This window comes from Notamacropus eugenii, chromosome 2 (assembly GCF_028372415.1).
Source record: "Notamacropus eugenii isolate mMacEug1 chromosome 2, mMacEug1.pri_v2, whole genome shotgun sequence".
NCBI classification, from domain to species: domain Eukaryota; kingdom Metazoa; phylum Chordata; class Mammalia; order Diprotodontia; family Macropodidae; genus Notamacropus; species Notamacropus eugenii.
The window spans coordinates 117,696,557-117,719,809 of NC_092873.1; the positions used below are offsets into that span (position 1 = coordinate 117,696,557).

The following is a 23,253-nucleotide window of genomic DNA, read 5'->3' on the forward strand; positions in this document are numbered from 1 at the left end:
TACACCCTTCCTAGTAGCATTCTCCTTTTTGTATTCAAAAAGGTTTTCAGGGAGTCCTGTGATTTTTAAATTATCTCTCACTGACCCTTTTTCCAGGTCATTTGTTTCTGATTTTTTTTCATTTATTTCTGATGTTAGATATTTTCTATTTTTTCCAATCTTTTGATTTTGTGTGTGTACATACACGTGTATGTATGTAACTATCTCATGGATCTCTTCTAGTTTTAGGGACTATATATTACTTGAATAATACCACTATGTTCTAAGTAATTTATTCTCCTTCCATCCAGAGCTGTTTCTTTAACCTCTTGCTTCATTTCTTTCAGGAAATCCTTGTGGAAAATTCATCTTTTCCCTTGAGTTTTTGCTGGCAGGTTTTATAGAGTTAATTACTCCTTCTTTTGGATATGTGTATGCACATACATCACAATATAGATATACATATGTAAATATTTTATAATCACACTTGTATATATAAATACATATATGTCACATATATGTCAACCTGTATCTGTGTATGTGATATCTGGCATCTATTTTAATTTACTAATCTCTTCAGCCTTAGTTGCTGAATTGGGGCTTAGGGCCAAGCCAGGCTCTTTCCCTTGTGTTCTTTCCTGCTTGGTCTCACCCTGGGTCCCCTGGGTTCCTGCACTAACATACACTTAACAGACTTAGGCCCCTCCTTGATCTTTGAGGTTCAGAGTTCAGGTTCTTCAGAGCCTTCAATGGCATCTCAAGGCCAAATGCTAAGAACCTCGGGGACCTTTGTGCCTGAGCAGTTGCAGTCTAAGTGTTTCAGGGTTGTTATGATTGCTACCATTCTTCACAGTGTCTTTCTGACCACCCTGGAGTTTGTTTGTTTTTAGCTTTTTGGGGTCTTTCTTGAGGGTCCTCAGCTCTTGCTGCATATGGATGCGGAGCCTTGGAAGCTACATGTGCCGACTGTAGGATGCTGACTTGTTTGTCCATGCTAGGGCTGACTTTGCTCCATGTATGTTCCTGGTGGGAAAGCAAGCTAATGCAAAAACTTTGAGGTATAATAAAAGGTATTCAGTAAAATACACAACCTAGTTATGTTTTTGATCTAGAAATTCAAATGAATATATCATAAAAAGGAAAAGGGTCTATCTACACAAAATTACAGCAAGTCTACAAAATAATGACAATGACACTGCTACTACTACTAATAGTAACTAATGTTGATACAACACTTTTTGTGTGGCAGGTGCTGTGCTAAGGGCTTTACAATGATTTTCCCATCTGGTCCTCACAATAACCCTGGGAGGTAGGTGCTATTATTATCCTCATTTTATAGTTGAAAAACTGAGGCAAAAGGGGGAGAAGTGATTTGTTAGGAAGTATCTCTGGCAATATTTGAACTCAGGTCTTCCTGAAATTAGACTCAGCACTCTATCCACTGGCCCACCTTTTCAAAAATGAGGAATACTCTATATGACCAATAATCAGAGAAGCTTTTGAGTGAATCGTGTTATGAAAAATGATAAAAACAATCCCAAAATCTATATAAATTTATCTGAAGGGAAATCAGATGAACAAAAAAAATAGTATATACATGAGTTGCACCTTTTTTTTTTTTTAAGAAAGGGGAGAAAGGGAAGTAATAGGATAGAATTAGGAAAATCTGAACAGGAACACAAAATGAAATGTTCTTTTGTTGGTATTCAGATGATCCTATCTTGTTAAATGCTAAAGATTTTATGTAATTTTTGCTGCTTTAATTCTTTATTTGATTTTGCTGCTGCTGATCATAATTTGACTTTTTAAAATAATTGTAGTGGAATAGTGAGGCTACCTTTTGGGAAGGACCAGACCAATGGTTTCAATGGCATGTGGGAACTTCTTTTGTGGAAACTGCCTCTACCAATATAGATCAATACCTCTTTGGTCACTTACAGATCTGAACTTGCCCAGGACACTGAGACGTTATGATTTGGCCATCATCCCATGGCTAACATTTATCATATGTGGGACTTCCATAAGATTATTCCTGACTCCATACATGCTCTCTATCCAGCATGCCACACTGTCCTTTTTAAAATTTTTTCTTTTAAAATTTAAAACTTTTAATATTGAATTTTATTTGAAAATTAAATAAAAATTTTCTTCTAATTTGAACTTTTTAAAAATAAGAAATCCTAAAATTGATTTTTTTCAAATTTTTCTTGAGAACTATTAGTAACCTGTGGATAATTAACCATGGGTAGAGTACATACACACACAAATTAATTCATCATAATTGAGAACTTGAGTAATTATCTGAAATCTTATTCTGACTTTAGAGTAATATTTTAGTTGTGTGATGCAGGGCAATTAGTTTAACTTCTCTGTACCTCAGTTTCCCCATCTGTGATATGAGGCAAATAAGACCTGACCGAATTAGCTACCAAAATTCATGATTGCAGCTTTTACTTCAGCACATACTTACCCAGAAGTATCTACTCCAGCTGACTGACTGATCAGCAGGGCCTCAATTGGCATATCTAGGGCCTCCTGCAGCTCCCCAGTCTGTTGAGCAGTGATAATTCGGTGAGCCAAACGCTGCAATGCATCGGTGGATAAAGAGGGAGCCATATTGGCATTGCCCATAACTGACAGATCACCAATTTCTGTGACTACCACTTTTGAATTGGTTTCTGAATAAGTTGGTGGTGGGACCCATGTTTCCATCTTCTTCATGAGCCTTCTATGCTGGCCCATTCTATGACAACTAGTGCAAAGGGTCCCAGTGGGGCAATGGTGTTTCCTTTTGGCCGCACCATCAGCAATGGCCTTTAAGGTCCGTTCACCACCTGGCATTACATGGACAATTCTGATACAGTCTTGGCCAATCTGTAAAAAATGGGCCAATCTTTGCTGAATGGTTTGTTCCCAGCCTTCTAATGTGATTGATAATGTCACTGTGAAGGCTACATGGATAGAAACTGCAGAATGTACCTCAACAGGCTCATCCCCTTGAAGAAGGATATACAAGAGATTATCTGTGAAACTGAAATGGTTGGTACCAATAGCTCCACTCTCTTGCCAGGAGTCTGCTGGAACTGGAGTGGGTGGGATGAAATGTCCACGGAAGAAAACCCTAGGGCTCTGAAGCTCAGGGTAGAACACAGCCAGAAGTTTGGAGGACCTTTCACTCCCAATGAGATAAAAACGCATGGCTTGGGGAACCCAATTCATAAAGCAAATTTTGGTGAGTGAGTTGGTTGGTAAAATGGAATAGAAAGCCAATATAGATAAAGAGGCGGAGCAAGAGGGGTGGGCCGCTACACTATTGAAAGTTCCCACAAAGCCACTTGTCACTGAAATCACTGGAGATGGATTTGTCCTCCCTGGGGCAATGATGATATTGTCAAGGATCAGAAGTACATAGTCCATCTGTGTGCAGACACAGCTTTGCATCGATGGTCTATAGGTGCATTTTTGGTCTTCTTTAAATATACCTAGAATATAACAGATATAATAAGCAAGTGAGATTAATATCTACAATTTCCTATTATATTATTCCCTGAATCTATGTAATGGTAAGAGAATTTGAAGATCTTCCCTGCCCCTTAATAGGCCCATGTGATGTGCTTTGACCTCTGGCCCAGCCCACTCCTGAGTCATATGGAGCTCATGGTGGGGGGAGCTTGCTGAATAGGTGAATCAGGAAGGGTAGAGCTGAGAGTGAGGTAGAGCTGAGAAAGAGAGTAGGCAGAGCAGAGCAGAGCAGCTAGTATGAGTGAGAGAGGGAGTGATTTTGCCTAAGGGAGCTTGTTTGTGGGGAGGCCTGACTGACAAAAGACTTGGGGATGGCCATGCTCCCTGCATTGTTAATGTGTATAGATTTTCTTTTGCCATAGTGGGACTGGTTTCTGGTATCTGAATAAATATCTTGGTTTCCTCTTTGAAGAAGAGAGTTTATATTTTGCAAATTTACCCTGGAAATATGCATGCATATCCATAGAGGCTACTGTGCATATCACATTGATGTTACAGTCTATCATAACTCTACAGGCAGCATGTTTCATCATCAGTCCGCTGAAAACATAGTCATTATTTGTCTTAATAATGTTGCTATTTTAGAACTTGTTCTACTCATTCTACTTACTTCACTTTGCATCTCTTCAGGAATGTTGTCACATGATTGTCTGAAACTATATTTTATATCATTGTATATCACTATAAGCATTCTATTCCATTCCTATCCCATAATTTGTTCAGATACTTCTCAATTAATAGACATTCCCTTAGGTTACAGTGCTAGATCACCACACAGACACCCACACACACACAGATGCTATAAATACTTTTGAACCAAATGGATCCTTTTTCTTTGATAACTCTAAAGTCAAAGGGTATGAAATATTTAAATTCCAGATCTATGTAGATGATAGAAACATGAAAAATACTTTTATTTATATCCTCCCCACCACACTCTCAGAAAAAAAGGAGGGAGCATTTATATTACAAAAAGTGATTCAATCACTGCGGAGGAATTCCCAAATATGGGAATTCCTTCCAACATCAAAGTTTGTATCTATGACTTAGTAAATAAGTTCTATGGAGTTGCTTGAGGCAAATAGGTAAGAAGTCCTTGCCCAGGGTTAAACTACTTGTAGATAGGATTTAAACACAGAGGTAGTATGTGACTGCAGGTCTTCTTAACTCTGAGTCCAGAATACTGTCCAGTACACCACACTGGCTCCATGAAGGCAGAAGTCACAGCAGCAGAAGTAGTACAAGCCAGAACAGTAGTAGCACCGGTAGTAATTTCCACTTATATAATATTTTGAGTTTGTAAAGTACTTTACATCCAATAAGTTAATTCATTTTATCTCCATAGCAATACTATCAGGCAGGCATGAAAGGTATGATTATCCCCCATTTTACAAACAAGGCAAGGAAAACTCATATAATTCTTCCCATTTTAGAGAAGTAGGATTCAAATCCATTTGACTTGAATGAAATCTTTAATGTTTCCTTCAATTATTATGTTACATAATAGGTCAGGGATGGGGAACCTGTGAGGCCACATGTGGTTCTCTAGATCCTTGGTTGCAGCCTTTTGACTGAGTCCAAGTTTTACAGAAGAAAAATTCTTTTATTAAGGGGATTTGCTGTCTGAAGTTTGGATTCAGTCAACTTGAGGACCTAGATGCCCACATGTGGCCTCAAGACCACAGATTTCCCACCCCTGAATTCTAAGTCTTTTTGTAGTTCAGTAAATTTTTCATAATGAATTTGAATTTTTGTAGAATTTGGTATGCATATTTAATAATGTTACTACTCTTTGATACTTCATATTAGCTGCACAAAATCAGAACTCCTGGCAGAAAATATGTTTCTTAAAGAAACTGGATAAGAGAAGGCTTTTTTTTTAGCATACATATTCATTGAAGGTTGCTCCAACATGAAACTGGTTTGGGGAGAATAAAAACAAACAAATGATAAGAAAAAAGATAGCTTAGAAAGACTTCTATCCCTCAGTGAGTCTGTAATCTCTTCAATGCAAGTATTCTCTCTAATGATGTGGTTCACAATTCATTCATGCCCTCTCTGACTATATAATTTTTGTCAATGTCCTTCCATATTTTCACCTTCAAGGAGCCAGCCAAGGTCTTTAGTGAATTACTCTCAATCTCACTATTACATGGATAACAGTGGAGTATGAGGTTAGTACATTGGTTATCCCTTTTCCTCACTATGGCTATGGGATTTCTGAAAATCCAGCCCTTTTATGGACATATACCTATATGCTAACATCCTTCATACCACATCTTTTTTATTGGTCATGTGTTTCCATTTGTTCACACTTTCATTGTGCAACTTTCCATTACCTTTGGGAGAATCTCAATTTGAATTCTTTGGAAACTATGGTGTTCTATGTCTTGCAGACATAAAGCACCATTGAAGAACTATTTCTTTAATGAGCCTTTTATTCAGGTAAACACTTGGCAAACTTTGCATTTTGCCAAGGAAATCTAGCCCATGACCCTTCTCCTCCTCTTTAGTCATAGTTCATTGTCCACTGGCATTATCAGCACAGAATTTATGTGCTAATGGAATATTTTATGGATCGTATGGACAACTGAATGTCCTAAGTCTGGGTAATAAACAGTTTTCATCTCATTAAGAAGGTCTTCAATGTTTCAGGCCTCAATGGCTGCAAAATGGAGTATTTGGACAACTCCATCATCTAGAAAGAATCTGTCTTCCATTTGGACTCTGGGTCTAATGTATGCCATAATAGTGGCAAACACTTGGGGCAAGCATGGGTCTTTATGTTTTATACTTGACGTAAGGGATTAGAGAGTTATTAAACAAAATTTTCTCTATTGTTGCATATTCAAAGAATCTTGTATGATTTTTGACATATATATGGAAGGGACTTTGGCAGATAAATGACTTTAAGATGGAATTTTGTTCTGATATGCTTGTTTATGGTAAACAAAATATAAGCACAATGAGATCCTGTATATATTACACCATTCATTGTTACTGCAAAAGGATGGTATGTTAAAGAATGCTGTTGGTAGAAGCTTGCCTTTTATAGTTGCATAAGTTCATCAAAGCTGCCTTCAGTGTGCATGTGGATTATTTTCATAATTTCACAGAAAAAATTTCACATTATTTGAAAGTAATGTTAAAAATTATGAATTCAGATGACTCAAACCTAGTCTTCCACAAAGAAAAAAATGATTATTAAGCATTTCTCTTTAGCATGGATCACTTCTAAATATTGCATTTGTATCTTCAAAATCAAGACATTCATTTTATTATGAACTACTGATCAAATGTCTTTTGTCCTTGATATGGCTCAATCACTGTAACTAGGAGTCAGAAGAGTTGCAACTCTGCCTCTAACAAGCTGAGTAATACCAGACAAGCCATTTACTTTTCAAAGAATCCATTTTCTTATCTCAAAAATGATGGAGTTTCTCTTTAAGATCAGAGATTGTCTTGTAATTGTTATTCTACAGTGTGTATAATACGCTCTATGTACACAAAGGTGCTCAATAAATAAACATCGATAGATCTAAGTTTGCTTTCAGCTCCAAAATTCTGTGATCCTAATATTATCTAATATTCCTTCCTGTTTAACCCCAAGCATCTAGGTATCTTTGTTGCACAGCTCATTTAAATTTGAATTTTGCTCCAAAAACATAGGTTGTTCTGATTAGGCACATTTTTTTAAAATTACCTCACATTTTTGAAGCAACCGTTACACGTAGGACCAGTCAGTCAATAGATATTTATTAAGTACCTATTCTGTGCAAAGCACCATACTAAGTACTGAAAGCTGAAAGACAGTTTCTGTCTTCAAGGAGCTCACATTCTTCCTGGTAATATATATCATTAACAATTATATGCAAACAAACAGTAGAGATATTCTGATGACATGACAAGAAATAAAATTGGGGGATTGGATTTAATGACCATTTGACTTTGAAGTTCTAAAAGCATGGAGTGACTAAGCATTAGCTTGTGAATTGATTTAGATGCTCTGTCTCCAGTATGCAAGATATTTAACTAGTTTACATGAATCCAGTGTAGGTGCCAACATTATAATTGAATTTATTCTTATTCCCACACATATATTTGCTTTAGCTCTTCTGCCAGAGCCAGGTGTATGTTCATTTTTTCCACAAATCTTCATACCACAATAAAACTTGGCATTTTCCTAGTTCTGGCACCTTTTTCTGTCACTAATGGCAAATTCATTGGTGAGCAAATGAAATTTGAATGGTTAAAAGTTATATAGTGGTAGAGAAATCATATTTCTAACCGTCTATCAATGGTTACATATATAGTGGGCATGTCTGCAGATGGGCATTTCCTGTAATGCTTATGTATAAGGTATCCTTATTCAGGGGAGGAAATTATTTAAACTATTACTTTCCACAGGACTGTAAGTGAACCTACCACATGGTGATGGCATTCAAATATTATTCTGATTGGATGAAGAGTACCCATATTGTAACAGATTAAAAAAAAAGTGAAGACAGTCTTGTGAAGAGGACAACATGGATGCAGAGGAGGTAACAGGAGAATCACAAAATAAGACACCTGTCTGACACCCTGAAACTAATCTCTGTGATAAGAGATGTCAATGCTTTCTGACTGTTGCACTGAGAAAAATCAGCACTCAATAGATTTTCTCATTGGTTTTGAAAGGGGAACAATTAAGCAAGAATACTTTAGACTATAATCTTCAAACTCCATGCCCTGAGTGTTCTAAAAATGTTCCTGTCCCACTATATTTGGGAAGGAAAACAGATTCATTAGGAAATTTAACCTACAAGGAATGGGAGGTGACCTCCATTTGTTATATGTACCAAGAATATTTACTACCTGACCCAATTGGCTGTTCTTTGCATTTGATTCTGTTTCATTAAATAATCTTTGCTCTGAATTTGTATGTCACCTGTCTTTCTTTTTTGGCAAGGATAAAGTAGCAGAAGCTTAAAACTTTAGATTGGAAGAGTGCTTACTTAAGCAGTACTTCATATAGTATCTGACATAATTGAGAGTGGTACTAGACATAAAATAAAAGGTAGCATGATGAACAAAAAACGAATCCTTCAAAATATGAGTTTTGAGGGACAACGGTTTGATAACCGTTATTGGCATTCAAGCCACAGAATGTATTATAATGAGTTCTTTAGAAGTATATCCTCAGTGAAAGAAGTATTTATAAATGTTATTGGCTATTCATTAGTATAACCGTATATGCAGATTTGGTAACAACTAGTTAGCTTTCCCTTTTTTGTCTTTTTTTAATATTTCATGATGTCATCACAGAAATATGACAGTAGAGCATCACCACTTTTTATTTTCAAACTCAATGGCACTAAATAGTCTGAACATAAACATCTATTCATCGAGTTTATATAAATAACAGAATACTAATCATTTGATAAATCAGTCTTTCTGATTTCCAAAACCCTAAAGATAGGTTTGCCAGTGCTAAACAGAGATACTAAGACCTCTTTTGCTCCCATTTGACTTTTTCCTCTTAGGTTAATTGGAAAGCAAAGAGAAAGAACCTGATTAAGCAATTTATTTAGCTTCAACTCAGATACATAGATGCTCCTCTTTAGTTTGGCAGGATCTTTGTGACAGATACTGAGAGAAGAGTAATATCTACAACCTGACTATCATAATTCAGTCTCTCAGGCAACATCTCCACCAGAGACCCCACTGACATTCTACCAGTGACTAGCTTTTCAGCTCTTCAGTCACCTTTCAGAGTTTCTTCCTTTTTTGCATCTTCCTTTCTTTTGGTAGAGGTTGAGTCCAGAATACTTGTAGCTGGTCCTCTTCCTCTTGTTTATGTCCTTTCCCTTCCTACCTCCCCAAATGGCCTTATCTGGCAGTCACAATTTCTGTGGTCTGCAATTCTGATCACTTTTAAATGAAACCCATGCTGGCCTTGGTAATCATAATGTCATTTACAATTTACCACCAAACACGTTTATTCAGTTAGTAGCACACTGGAGAAAGAAGAACTCCATATGAACTCACCGCTGAAGGCCTAATCTGATTATTTCCTCATGAAAATCCAGGCAGGGGTGCTTGTAAGAGGGGCCAAGAGAAGAAGGGGAAAAAAAAAAAAAGCTAAGTCTGGCCACAGCTGACTCTCATAATCAATGTGAATAGATAAGTGACACAGTCTGTGAGGGGGCAGCAGCCCAGTTGCCCTCAGGGCCTCCCTCTCAAAAAAAGGCCAGAGTGGACAGGACTTAATAAATACTGAGTGACCACTGAATATTGACTTGACATATGCTATTTGCATTCAAGATGGACAATAACAGTGATCAAGTCCAGAAACTCTTTTCTAAATGGGGGAAATTAGATTAAACAGGTTGTATTTGTATTTGTGAGCCTGTGCGCATGGGCATTGCCTTTGTGTATATTGCTAACCTCCCAGGCCCCAGATATACCTTACCCTGTGTTCTCCTTTGCCAAGAATCGAAATCTTAGAAATAGCAACTGAAAAATAGATGTGTGCATGTGTGTGTGTTTGTATGTGTGTGTGCGTATTACTGTGTGTGTTTTAAAATACTCAGGTTGCTTCCAGGGTTCTGACAAATATTAACTTTGTGTCAATATTTGTCCTTCCTGTCGTGAAATGAGGATTTTCCACCTCATTTCACGTTTGAAAAGAAAATACGCCAAAGGGGTCGTCTTTACTCAGAAAAAAAAAAAAATTAAAAAAAAAGCAACTCATATCCTTTATTTAGAAAAATGGATCAGAAGGGAAGGAAAAAAAAGTATTTTTTAAAATAAATGTTTTGACTCAAAGGCACATAGAATCCTTCCATCTTCCCCTTTTCCACAAAAGAAAAAAAGTTATATGTTTAAAATTGAATGAAATACATCAACATTAATGATTTTTTTCCTTCAGGTTAACACCACCATTTCCCTCAGTAATTTTTTAGCCATTTTGTGATGGATTCTACAATTCATGGTAGAGTAAAATATAGGAGATTTTTGACAAAAACAAAATACATAACTATTCTCCTATTTTCAAGGAGAGGAAATCTTTCCCAATTTCTTCTGTCAAAACAGATTTACACTTCATTATTTCTAATTTAACAAAAATTAATGACCACACGATAAAATTAAGTGAGGAAAGGTTGAATTTAACCCTATTTAGGTATGTTGTCCTGTTGCCTCAGGCTATCAGGAGGAAAAATTCAAGGTCTCTAAGCAGTTCTTCTAAAACTGCAAAGGGAACAGCTGAAACCTCAAAATAAAAGTTCAAGGAAAATAAACTCCTGTGCTGTTGGAAGCAGGGGAGGGTAAAAATCATCATTATTACTTTACAATATTGATGATTGTCCATCTTTAATTATTATTTTATATTTGAGAATGATGGCCCATCAGAGAACATCAGTAAAAGTAAGGTGGTTTCACAGTGCAGTGATGCTAAATATAAATTAAATATGACTCAAAATTGTTATTTAGAACAACTTTCTAATTTGGAGACTTTTAGTGGTGGTCTCTTAAGGTTTACTGAGTGCTAATAATGCGCCAATTCTTATTTAAAACATAACAAAAAGAACCTCCATTTAAAAAGATATACTTTGATAAGTAGAAAGAGCAGTGGACCTGGGTACAAACTTTGACTCTTGTACTTGCTACGTTTGTAAAGTTCTAAGACAGGTAATCAGCAAACATCTATGAAGTGTGCTAGGTTACTGAGACAAGTAGTAGCTTCTCCATGTGCCTCTATTTTCTTCATCTACATAAGGAGGGCACTGGACTAGAAGACCTCAGTGGTCCCTTCCAGTTATAAATCAATGATCTTATAAACATATGTCAGTTATCTGTCATATGAAAGTGTGTTTGGCATTTTTAGTTTTTGAAGTGACATTAGAATGAGTGAATGAAACATCCATTAAGCACTTATTTTGGGCAAAGCACTGTGCTAAGCACTAGGCAAAGCAACAGAATAGAAATATAGTCCCTTCTGTCAAGTAGATCATATTCTACAGGGAGAAACAACACCTATGAAAGGTCTCAGCTCAGATGAAAAGGTCCCTTGGTCCTTAGGGCAGAGCAGAAAAAAAAGGTGGTAATAACATTGTTGTTCAGTTATATATGACTCTTCCTGAACCCATTTGGGGTTTTCTTGGCAAAGATACTGGACTGGTTTACCATTTCCTTCTCCAGTTCATTTTACAGATGAGGAAACTGAGGCAAACAGGGTGAAGTGACTTGACCAGGGTCACACAGCTAAGTAAGTGTCTGAGGCTAGATTTGGACTTACAAAGATGGCTTCTGGACTCTAGACACAGCACTCCATCAGCTACCTGAAGGGGTAATATCTTTTAATATCATCTATACTGATAGAATTGAATCCCTTCTTGAGGTGAGCCGTTTGATAATGACAAGGACTTTGGTGACGTGATTATCTTGTATAAGTAGATAATGGCTGAGGTACAAAAACAGTATGTTTTGAATACTGGCTGTGCACTAACTGTGTGAGATCTTGGGTAAGCCACTTAACTGCTGTAGGCCCCAGTTTCTTTATCAGTATACTGGAAAGGATTAAGCTGTAGTGTTAATGTCTCTATTAACTCTAAGACTTTTCAGATTGAAATCTACAAATTATTAGATGGTATTACCTACTGATAAAGCATGACATTGCAGTGTTCTATGTATTTTGATAAAATGAGGAGGGGATCAATGTCCTAGGAATTATGAGATTGGTCAGGAGCTTCCCAAGGATTGAAAACTGTTCTGGGCTTTGCAGTTCCATAGAAGATCAGCCAGTGGGGAAGAAGAGATGACAGTATCAGGAAATCAATCAGTAAGCATTTATTAAGCACCTGCTATGTACCAGTAGCTCCGCTAAACTTTGGAGAAATGAAAACAGAAGGGAAATAGTTACTGCCTTCAAGAAGATTAAATTCTGATAGGGAAATTGCTACACAGAAGAGAAAATGAAAAAGTCAATTGCTAGGTAGGTCCTACAATTGATTGTCAAGGTGTGTTAGTAAATGGTTAACTAGCTGGGGTGAAGGTATATGAGAATATATACAGGACACAAGTTTCATCTGCTCTATTAACATTTTCACCATCACTTTCCTAAGTCAAACAGCAAAACAATAAATCAAGCTTTGATTTGTAATGTTTGTTGATTTCTGAGATGAATAGAGTAGTGGGCCTCGAATCAGAAAGATGTACCTTCCTAAGTTCAAATCTGGCCTCAGACACTTAGCAGCTGTGTGACCCTGGACAAGTAACTTCACCTTGTTTGCCTCAGTTTCCTCATGTGTAAAATGAACTGAAGAAGGAAGTGGCAAATCACTGCAGTATCCTTGGCAAGAAAACCCCAAATGGGGTCACAAAGGACTGAACAACAGTAACAAATGCTCACACTGAATATCTAACAAACAATTCTTGAGAGGTCGCTTGAGCTCCCCCCAGCACACCTCTGACTGACTTCCAATAAAAATGGCACACTACTAAGATAGTACATTAGCCAGCATGACACAAAATTGTTAGGGACAACAGAATTTAATTCAAGATCATTTGGAATTGTTTCTATTTCACAGAGATTCTAGTGTAGCATTAGATGTAGACTTAGATAAAAACTGCCCTAGTTCTTTATTTTTATTCTCTAAATGTTACATAGAAACCAGGTCAGACGATATTACTTAATTATAGTGAGTTACTGAATTTTCAACATTGAATAAGCTTAGACCATAAACTCCTGAAGTTCAGAAATCACTATTCCCCCATCTTTTTTTCTCTCTGTGTCTGTAGCACCTAGCACAAGATTTTCTCACATGATAGATACTTACTAAATTTTGTGTTATTTTTCCCCATAAAAAGTAAACTTGAAAGTAGAAACTGTTTCATGTCTTCCTATCTCCTAGGAAGGACATGTTTATTGTTGGACTCTTGAATTGGAGTGCATCAGATTGTACTGGAAATTTTCTACTCAAATACTCAAACTGATGAGCAGACACTCCTGATCATAAACTCAAAAAATTCTTAGTGCTGGATAGAACCTAAGGACTCAATCTAGTACAACCTCCATCATTTTTTAAATACAAAAACTATAGCCTAGATAAACTGCCCACAGTAACAGGTACCAAGTAGTAGAGTCAAGGTTTGAACCCAGATCATAAGATCATAAGTCCTGGCCCTATAAGGAACCTTAAAAGTCATCTCATGCCACCCCCTTATTTTGTAGCTGAAGAAACTGAAGACTAGAGAAATTAAGTTACTTGCCCTACTTGCCCAAGGTCACTGAGGCAGAAAGTGGTACCATTCATCCCCTTCGTCCCTCTGATTCCAAATCAGTGCTCTCTCCATTGCTTCAGAAAGTTTCTCACAGAGGGTTGGGATAAATTTGGAGTATGAGAATTCACTTCTTAAAAGAGATACAAGCAAGGGGGAAAGACAAAACAGGATATCTCTCTACTTCACTTAATTAAAAAAAATACACTGTAAAATTCATGGTGGGTTTCCCATTTAACTTTCCTTATTTCCTCTCTCAAGTTCTCTTTCCCTTTATATCCTGTATTTAAAACCAACCACAAGTTTTTTTCCCCCATCCTCCCTCCTCCATATCCCCCCCTTTTTTTTCCTGCTAGTAAACCTTGTCTGCCAGCTTCAAACAAAGCGATGCTCATGGCTTAATTTAAAGGCACGGGCAGCCAACAGCATTCTTTACAAATACAATTCCTGGCTCACTCTCTCCCTAGAATGATAAACCTATCACCTCTCCAGCCCTCGATTTGAAGCTAGAACGGTAATTTTGTCGGATGCCAGAACGAAAATGAATGTGGTTGTGCCATGGCCTGCTCTGAGCTGTGGATATAATGAGATTTGAATGGGAAGCCCCGGACACAATAAATCTGCGCCATATGTGACCATTTCCTGTGTCAGTTCCTTTCTCATAACCAGTGGAGGCTTCCCCCCTCCTCTTTTTTTTTTCCCTTTCATGACCCCACACCATGACTCTGAAATCTTTCATGCCTGCTTATGGGCCTGGGGCTTTTCCACAGCAGTTGCATAAATAAATGAATTTGACAGCAAACATCATAACAGTTAGCAGTAATGTGTGTTCACCACAAGTGCCCATACTACTCACTGGAGAAATGGGAGAGGAAAGAGCTTGTTTTGTTACCATAAACAAAAGTATGTTCTTTTGACAAGTGGTGAAAGAATTAGTCAAATAAACTTGAAATCTATTCCTGACGATTATTGCCACTTCTCTCTACAGAGAGAAATGTTCCCACTCTTCAGTAACCAGGAATCATAGATAGGTCTTGGTGAGGTAAATCACTCCTTCTCTTCAGTAAAAACAAAACAAAACAAAACAAAACAAAAAAAAAACAACTTTTTAATTATCTGAGATAAAAATCAGTACTGGGTATAGGAAACATGGGTCTTATCTCATTTTTATCTCAGTCTCCTTTCTAGTATTGTCAATTTACGGGAACTCAGGTAGAGCAGAGGGCATTTCCCAGGAAACCCGTGGGTGGCAAGACCATTAGACATGTTATTTAAAGGAAGAACAATATTTATTGTCATTTCAGTTGTGTCCAACTCTTTGTGGCTCCATTTGGAGTTTTCTTGGCAAAGGTATTGGAGTGGTTTGCCATTTCCTTCTCTAGCTCATTTTACAATGAGGAAACTGAGCGGGGGTAGAACTTGCCTAGAGCCACACAGGTAGCAAGTGTCTGAGGCTGGATTTGAGTTCACAAAGATGAATCTTCTTGACTCCAGGTCTGGCAGTCTATCCACTATGTTTCCTAGCTGCCCCCAGAAACAACAATTAATGACCAGATCTATTTGCCCAATGTTGTCTTAAGCTCTCAGGTTTCCCAGAGCTTCAGAATGTTTTGTTTCCAATCATATTTTCTTGATTTCAAACATGTATCAAGTAGCCTCCAATAAAATGGAAAATGCCATTTTTTTTTTATCTTAGATATTCTCAGAGACCAACTGAATGGCAGCTTGATACAATGGAAAGGAGTATGGGATTTGGAGTCAAAAGACTTGAGTTAAAATCCTGGCTCTTCCATATATTTTCCTGTGTGACTCCAGACAAATCACTTCAGCTCTCTGGGCCTCAGTTCTTCATCTGCAAAATGAGGTGATTGGACTAGATGATTCTATGGCTTCTTCTAGCTCTAAATCTGTCCTAGCTCCTAGGATTTTATGTCTTCATTGGTTTGGGAAAAAAGCTAAGAAAACCAACTTTACTTGAATCACCTGATTTAACTACTTGGAAACTGACTAAATTGTATTCAGCATAAATTTCATCATCTTGGTTGTATAGAGTCAGTTATAGGATGCCAACTGGATAAAACAGTATGCAAACAAGAGGACAGATTACATTCTACTAGAAAACATTCAGAACTTTCTTCGCAATGATCTAATCCTAATGTGAATGGATATGAGAGACAGCATGGTACAATGAATAGAAAACCCACCCAAGTAAGTAAGAAAGACTCTAATTCTAAGTCACATGAACCCTGTGGTGGGAGGAGCTTGTTGAGTGGGTGGAATAGGGAGGAATGGAGAAGCAAGGATGGAACCTGAGGAAGCAGAGCTGGAGCAGAGCTGAGGGGAATTTGGTCAGACTAATCAGAAGTGCAAAGGACAGAGAAAGCAGGCAGTGGGGGGCCGTTTAAAACATTTTTTTTTTTTAATTTCACTCTGCCCAATTATACTCTTTGATCCAGCAGTACCACTGTCTGTATCCCAAAGAGATCATAAAAAAACGAAAAGGACCTACATGTGCAAAAATATTTATAGCAACTCTTTTTGTGGTGGCCAAAACCTAGGAATTGAGAAGATGCCCATCAATTGGCTGAACAAATTGTGGTATATGAATTTAATGGTATGTTATTGTTCTATAAGAAATGATGAGCAGGTGGATTTCAGAAAATCTGAAAAGACTTACATGAACTGATGCTGTGTGAAGTGAGCAGAAATGGGAGAACATTGTACACAATAACAGCAACGTTGTATGATGACCAGCCCTGATAGATTTAGCCCTTCTCAGCAATACAATGATCTAAGACAATTCCAAAAGATTCATGATGGAAAATGCTATCTCCATCCAGAGAAAGAACTATGAAGTCTGAATGCAGATCAAAATATACTATTTTCTCCCTTTTTTGTCATTTTTTTCTTTCTCATGGTTTTCTTCCTTTATTTTTACATGCAATTAGGAAAAAATAGAATATAAGAAAAAAGGTGATATTTTAACGAGGAGAGTCTGATCAACTATCTCACTGCTCACTAAATAACGCAGTAAGTTTCAGTGGCTCCCTATTATCTCTAAGATATAATACAAATGTTCCTATTCACATTTAAAACCTTTCACAGCCTTACTCCAACCTACCTTCCCAGCCTTTTTATATATTACTCTCCTTTAAGTACTCTCTGCTCCAGTCAAACTGGCCTTCTTGCTCTTCCTTGCTACTTGCTCTTCCTCTACAAGACATTCCATCTTCTGTCTCAGTTCTCTTGCACTGGATGTCCTCCCTGTCTGGAATGTGCTCCCTTATCATCTCAGCCTCTTTTTTATCCTTGTTGTTCAATCATTTTTCCACTGTAACCAACTCTCCATGACCTCATTTGGGTTTTTTTGGCTAAGATCCTGGAGTACTTGGTCATTTCCTTCTCCAGCTCATTTTACAAATAAGAAAACTGAGGCAAACAGTTAAGTAACTTGTCCAGGATCACATGGCTGCTAAGTGTCTGAGACCAGAAGTGAACTTAGAAAGATAAGTCTTTCTGCCTCCAGGCCCTACACTCTATCCGCTGTGCCACCTAGCTACCTGCCTTGTGTACTTAATTTCCTTTAAAGCTCAGTTCAAGCACCACTGCCTACATGAAACCCTGGCTAATTTCCTTTCCCATCCCCAACCTTTCTCCAAGATGTTTGTGACTCTCTTCCAAAACTATATATTTTTTTTTTTTGTTGTTGTTGTTGTTGTTGTTGTGAGAGGCAGTTTGCATTGTGGACAGACAGCTTCTCCCAGAGACAGGAAGGTCAAGGCTCAATTTCCACTTCTCACAAACACTGACTTTGTGACCCTGAGTAAATCTCTTAACCTCTCAGTGCACTAGACATCTCTCTAAAAAGTTCAGTTGAAGAAAAGGATCTGATTCGCCTTTGTATTAAGTTCCTTCACTTGAGAGTTACTGATTCCAATGAAATCTCAGACCCAGTCCCTAACCCTCTTTATTTTACATATACTTCTATATGTACATATTTTTCCCTATATTATGTAAGCTCCTGGAAGGCAAGGACTGTTCTGTTTTTGCTTTTGTATTTTCAGTTCCAACTATGGTGCCTAGCATATAATAGGCACTTAATAAATGCTGATTGATTGATTCACCAATTATCATGTTCCAGATCAATGAACTATTCTTTTCCTTAATTTCTCCAATATTAAATGTGTACAGTAACATTTTCTACTACTTCCTTTAAAGGGATGTGTATATACTTTCTGTGAAATTGTTCTGTTTTGTTTAGGAGGTCTATGCAATTTAGGTACTCTGTTAACAATATTGAGTTCCTATTGTGTGCAAAGTAATATTAACATTGTCTTCTCTCTTACTTTTTGTCCCTGCTTCTTTTTTATGTGTTTGTCTACTTTCTGTCTAAGTAAACTGCTGAGAGAAGAGGAAAAGAGGTCATGCTAAAAAAGCCTCAGGATCAAAAATAGTAATTGAAAAATAATTGCAAATACTAGGACGAAGAGAAATAAGTAGGTGGCACAGTGGCTCATCTTCTGGAGTTCAAATTAGGCCCCAGACACTTACTAGCTGTGTGTGACCCTAGGCAAATCACTTAAACTTGTTTGCCTCAGTTTCTCATCTGTAAAATGAGTTGAAGAAGGAAATTGAAAGTCACTCCAGTATCTTTGCCAAGAAAACCCCAGATGGAGTCATGAAGAGTCAGACATAACTGAAATAACTGAACACAAACAACAACTAGGAGGAAACTGGAGGATATACACAGATCCAAAAAGTTTACAAATGAAAATGGAAAGGAAAAACAACAAAAAAACAAATCAGTGGAATCCACTTATGGTGAACTGGGTTTAAGTGAAACCCCATTTATAATCAAATGGAATGAAAACCTCAACTTGTCTCCACTGATCACAACATACAAGCCATAATGATACATCGAGGGAGCCTCTACTCCAAGAACAATTGGTCTGTGAGAAAATGACTTTCCCCTTAGGCTTTTCCACTGTTGTGGAATGTTATCTGACAAACTCCCTCTCCTGCCACTTTCAAAACCCTTCTTAAAATCTTCTACTTCCAATCTGCCTTTCATGAATACTCCAGTTTCCCAAAGACACATATTCAACACCTGGACACTTTTATACTAGGCATCATCATTGATGTTGATGCAACAAAATTTATAAGTGTCCCATATAAGCTGCTACCTGTTTACTGCTCTGAGGTCAATGAAGTTATTTACATAATTTTCTTTTTCTAGATTAAAAAGAAAAATGAAAGGAATGGCAAAATAAGAAAGAATAATTATGCTTTGAATATTTTGGAAAATATTTGGAGTGACCAAGAAAAGGATTTCTTTTTATTTCCATATTGGATCATATAATTCTGATGTCTCGCGTGTGTGTGAGTGCGTGTGTGTGTGTGTCTGTTTGTGTGCCTGTGAAGATCCAGTTTAACTGAAACTGTGAGGTTAATAAGTGAGTGCCAATTTCCGTGTTATACATTATCCCCAGCTCATATTATTAGAACACAAGTTTCTTAAATACAGTGATTGCTTCATTTTTGATTTTATATCTCTAGTGCCCAGCTCAGGGCCTAGGACATAGTAGCATTAAATAAAAGCTCATTGATGGTCTGATTAATTAGTCCTACTCAATAACATTGAGAATGATTTCCCTTTGACTGCAGGGATAGTGCATAATATTTAAATATGGGAACGTGTGACTATCTTTTCATTTTCTTAAGTCCTTTCTGGGATTAGCAAAATAATTGCTAATTTGCACAACACAAACAAGGGGGGAAAGCCTTATATGTTTGTTCTCTGCGTCATCAGTTATTCGAGATTCTTTCTTAATACATCTCTAGGCAATGGGACAAATTTAGCACCCATTGTTTAAATGAGAGGCAAATGAAAGACAAAAAGTTTATAGTATTTTTCTTTAATTATTCACTCCACTCTTGATCCAAACTCCCAAGCCCGTTACTTTAATGATAGAGCTTTCTCCAGGATTACTAATAATCCTATTACCAAGCCAATGGCCTTCTCCTCTTCTCACCTACCACCTCTTCCTTCATTTCCCTGCAGCATTTATTAAAGTAACCCAGCCCCTCCTTCTTGATGCTCTTAATTCAAGACTGCCCCCTAAAATGGGCCAGTGATCCTTTGTCTCCTTTACTGGCTTCATATCTTCTTCCTTCCTCTTAAGTGATGATATTCTTCCTCTACCTCCATCTTCTATCCTGGGCCCTATTCTCTTTTCTCTATGTTCCCTCTCAGTTATTTCATCCATTCCTGTGTATGGTTTTAATTATCACTCTTTGCAGCTATCTCTCAAATCAACATCCCCAGGTCTGACCTCTGCCCAGAATGACGGTGGTATCTCGTCAAGTGCCTGTTGGAGATTTCCCCATAGTCGTTTACACACACACACACACACACACACACACACACACACACACACACACGCACACACGCACACACGCACACATGCACACACGCACACACGCACACACACACACTCCAAACTCAACATTTGTTCCAAAACAGAATTCTTCCTCCTCTGTTCTGTCCTTTCCCACCAAACTTTCCCTATGCTAATTTCCCAATTTCTGTTATCATAACCATCCCAAAAGTCTACTTAGGGGGTCAAAACCTCAGAATCAGTCATTAGCAAAAAAAAAAAAAAAAGAAAAAGAAAAGAAAGAAAGAAACTTCCTTAATATATGTCAAATAAGAAGAGAAATCTCTTCATTTACAAGGCCTGCCCATAATATTAGTAATTATTTATCCAGCATTTTAAAGTTTGTAAAGCATCATACATGAATTGTCTCATCAGATCCTCATAACTACTCTGTAATACAGTAGGTACTTATGGTTCTTTTTATCCACATTTTACAGATAGGGAGACTGAACCTGAGAGAGTTAAAGTGACTAGCCTAGGATAATATAGTATCTGAGGAAGGATACAAACCCATGTCTCTCCAACTCCAAGTCCAGGACCCAATCCACACTATGGCCTTTTAAATTTAGCATTAATATTGAAAAGCATTGGAACAAGATGGGGGAGTAGAACAAGGAAATGAATAAAGCTGCTGTATCCAGATATTCCCATTGCCTGGCAGAAAGATTACCATCATTTTTTTTTCTGTGTCACAGAACAAGTTGAGCAAACAGCCTGGCTACACTGCTGATGCTTGTACACAAACATGAGAGGCAAGAGGACATTGTAACACAATGCTATTCCTGGCCTTATGTTGCAGAGAGATAGAGCCGGGGGAGATCCTGCCAGGGAGCTAATGGACTTGAGGGTGTTGATCTCCAACCCTATCCTACTTCATCTGTTGAATGTGAGCATTACATGTCTCTCATACAATGACAGTTTTCCTAACTTGGAAAACAAATAGGGTCAAATACAAACTCCTCCATTTGACATTTAAAGCTCTGTATAACCTAGACCTTTGCTAGCTTTCTAGCCTTTTAACTCATTGCTCCTTTTCATCCCTATAAGGCCTATCTGCAGTTTCTGTCCTGTTATGTTAGCTCCTATCCTCCTGTCTTTGAACTGGATACCCCTAGTGACTGCAATGGTCTCAAGTTTCCTAACCTCTGAGGCCTCTTAGAAACCTTGGCTTCCTTTAAGACTCAGTTCAGCATTATTTTATGCTGAAACCTTCACCCATCCCCCTGCAACTAGTGCTGTTCCCTGCTAATGCTACTTTCCATCTTACACTGTATATCTTATATGGGTTGAGTTATGTATATGCTGTATCCCCTATTCAAATGTAAGAGACTCGAAGGCAAAGGCTGTTGGTGCTTCTTCTTTGTATCAATAATCACAGGGATAGGCACAGCTCATCCCCTAGCCTGTAGTTAGCACTTAAGAAATGCTGAATGGATGATTCACTGGTGGATGGATGGAAGCAAGGAGAGGGAGAGAAAAAAAGGGAAGGTGAAAGGAATAAACCTTTAACCAACACCTTCTATCATGCTGAGCACTTTATAAAATATTACCTCATTTGATCCTCACAACACTGAAAGGTGGGTGATATTATTACCATTTTGCAATTAAGGAAATTGAGGCAAGCAAAAGTTAAGTGACTCTCTCAGGGTCACACAACAAATAATGCTGAGTTTCAACTCAAGTCTTCCTGAGACCAGGTCCAGTGCTCTATCCAACTGAACCACCAACTGATGGGGAGAAAGACAAACAGAGCGTGGAAAGAAGATATTTAAACTGGATAAATCCATAAGAGTTAGGAACTGAAATTCTGGGAAACATCTGAGGGTAAGGGAAGGATGTGGGAAGAGAATGATAACGCCTGCTAAGCTATCCACTTCCTCAATATAAGAATTGTAGCCAGACAAGGGGGACTTAGAATGAGGCATATGCTTGGATCAATAAGTGACCCATTTTTCTAGCAGAGCTCTGTAAAAGGGAAAGTGGGCCATGTAAATAATTTGCTTTAAATGTCAAATAGGTGTATTTAATATTTCTGGTCACCAGAATATATCCGAAAATAGCAAAGTACAATAAGCATTGTAGGAAATGTTATTTGAGAACATTCTGGAGTATAATTTTAGACAATGAAGTCCAGCTGGACTTCCGAGAAGTACTAGCAGACGCTTTAAACATACAATGAGAGACAGAATGATGTATTTAGAGAAAAGATCTTCTGCTGCTTAGAAAGCTTGGTGGGTGGAATTTGATGAACCTTTCTGCTTCCATCTCCACAAAATTACAGATTGCTAGAAGTCCATCTAGTACAAATACCCAGTTCTATCTATGAAGTCCCAGGGACCGTAGAAAGTGGCCATACAGCTACAAAAGTGTCTAGTCATACCCTAGAAAGTGGCCATATAGTTACTAAATTACAATGCTGAAATACATTGTGACTCCAAGGCCAGCATTGTGTCTTTGGTTCCTTCTCTTCTTGGCATCCTGAGTTTCCACTGAGCTCAGAAGATACAGGCAGAGATCCTTGCCAACCACAGAGCCAAAGGCACAAGCAGAGGTTAAGAGCCTCCCTGGAGACATGTGAAATAAGACTAGCAAGTAGGGGTATCACCTCTTGAGGGGCATCTCATTAGTCCTTCATGGCACAAATTGTTTTGTGTCTTAAGTCAGTTTCTATGACACACTGAAACTGTTGTTAAACATGCATGCGGATATAATCCTAGGAACTTAGAAACTGGCAATACAGAGATATTATGTGTCATCTATCACTGAATTGCAAATCATTCACCACCATATAGATTTCTATTTTCTGGGATATGAACCTTATTTTTTCCTGAAACGAAGGATATTCCAGATGAGACCAGCCACTGGTCTTTCAAGCGTAGTTCTTTAGGTTAATAACATCTGCCTCTTGGGAAAATCTCCCCACAATGCACCTGGCCAAGTCTGCAATACCATACATGGTGGGGAGGGGTGATGATGGGGGAATTCCTTCCTGCCCTCTATGGAGATCATTTTATGCCCTGAAGCTTCAGACTTCATTATCCTTATCTTAGTGCAT

The 23,253-nt window shown here is 37.8% G+C and overlaps 1 protein-coding gene across 10 annotated transcripts in view; it reads right to left on the reverse strand.

Moving 5' to 3' along the window:
* Positions 1-23,253, reverse strand: part of PKHD1 (PKHD1 ciliary IPT domain containing fibrocystin/polyductin) — a 640,097-nt gene that overhangs the window by 71,929 nt on the left and 544,915 nt on the right. For all 10 annotated transcript variants that reach the window (XR_011974315.1, XR_011974316.1, XM_072642432.1 and 7 more), the window contains one exon: positions 2,450-3,461. Coding sequence is in view for 8 of the 10 variants with exons in the window: in XM_072642432.1 (XP_072498533.1) it covers positions 2,450-3,461 (1,012 nt within the window). In the remaining 2 variants the exon portion in view is untranslated. The remainder of the gene's footprint in view (positions 1-2,449; positions 3,462-23,253) is intronic.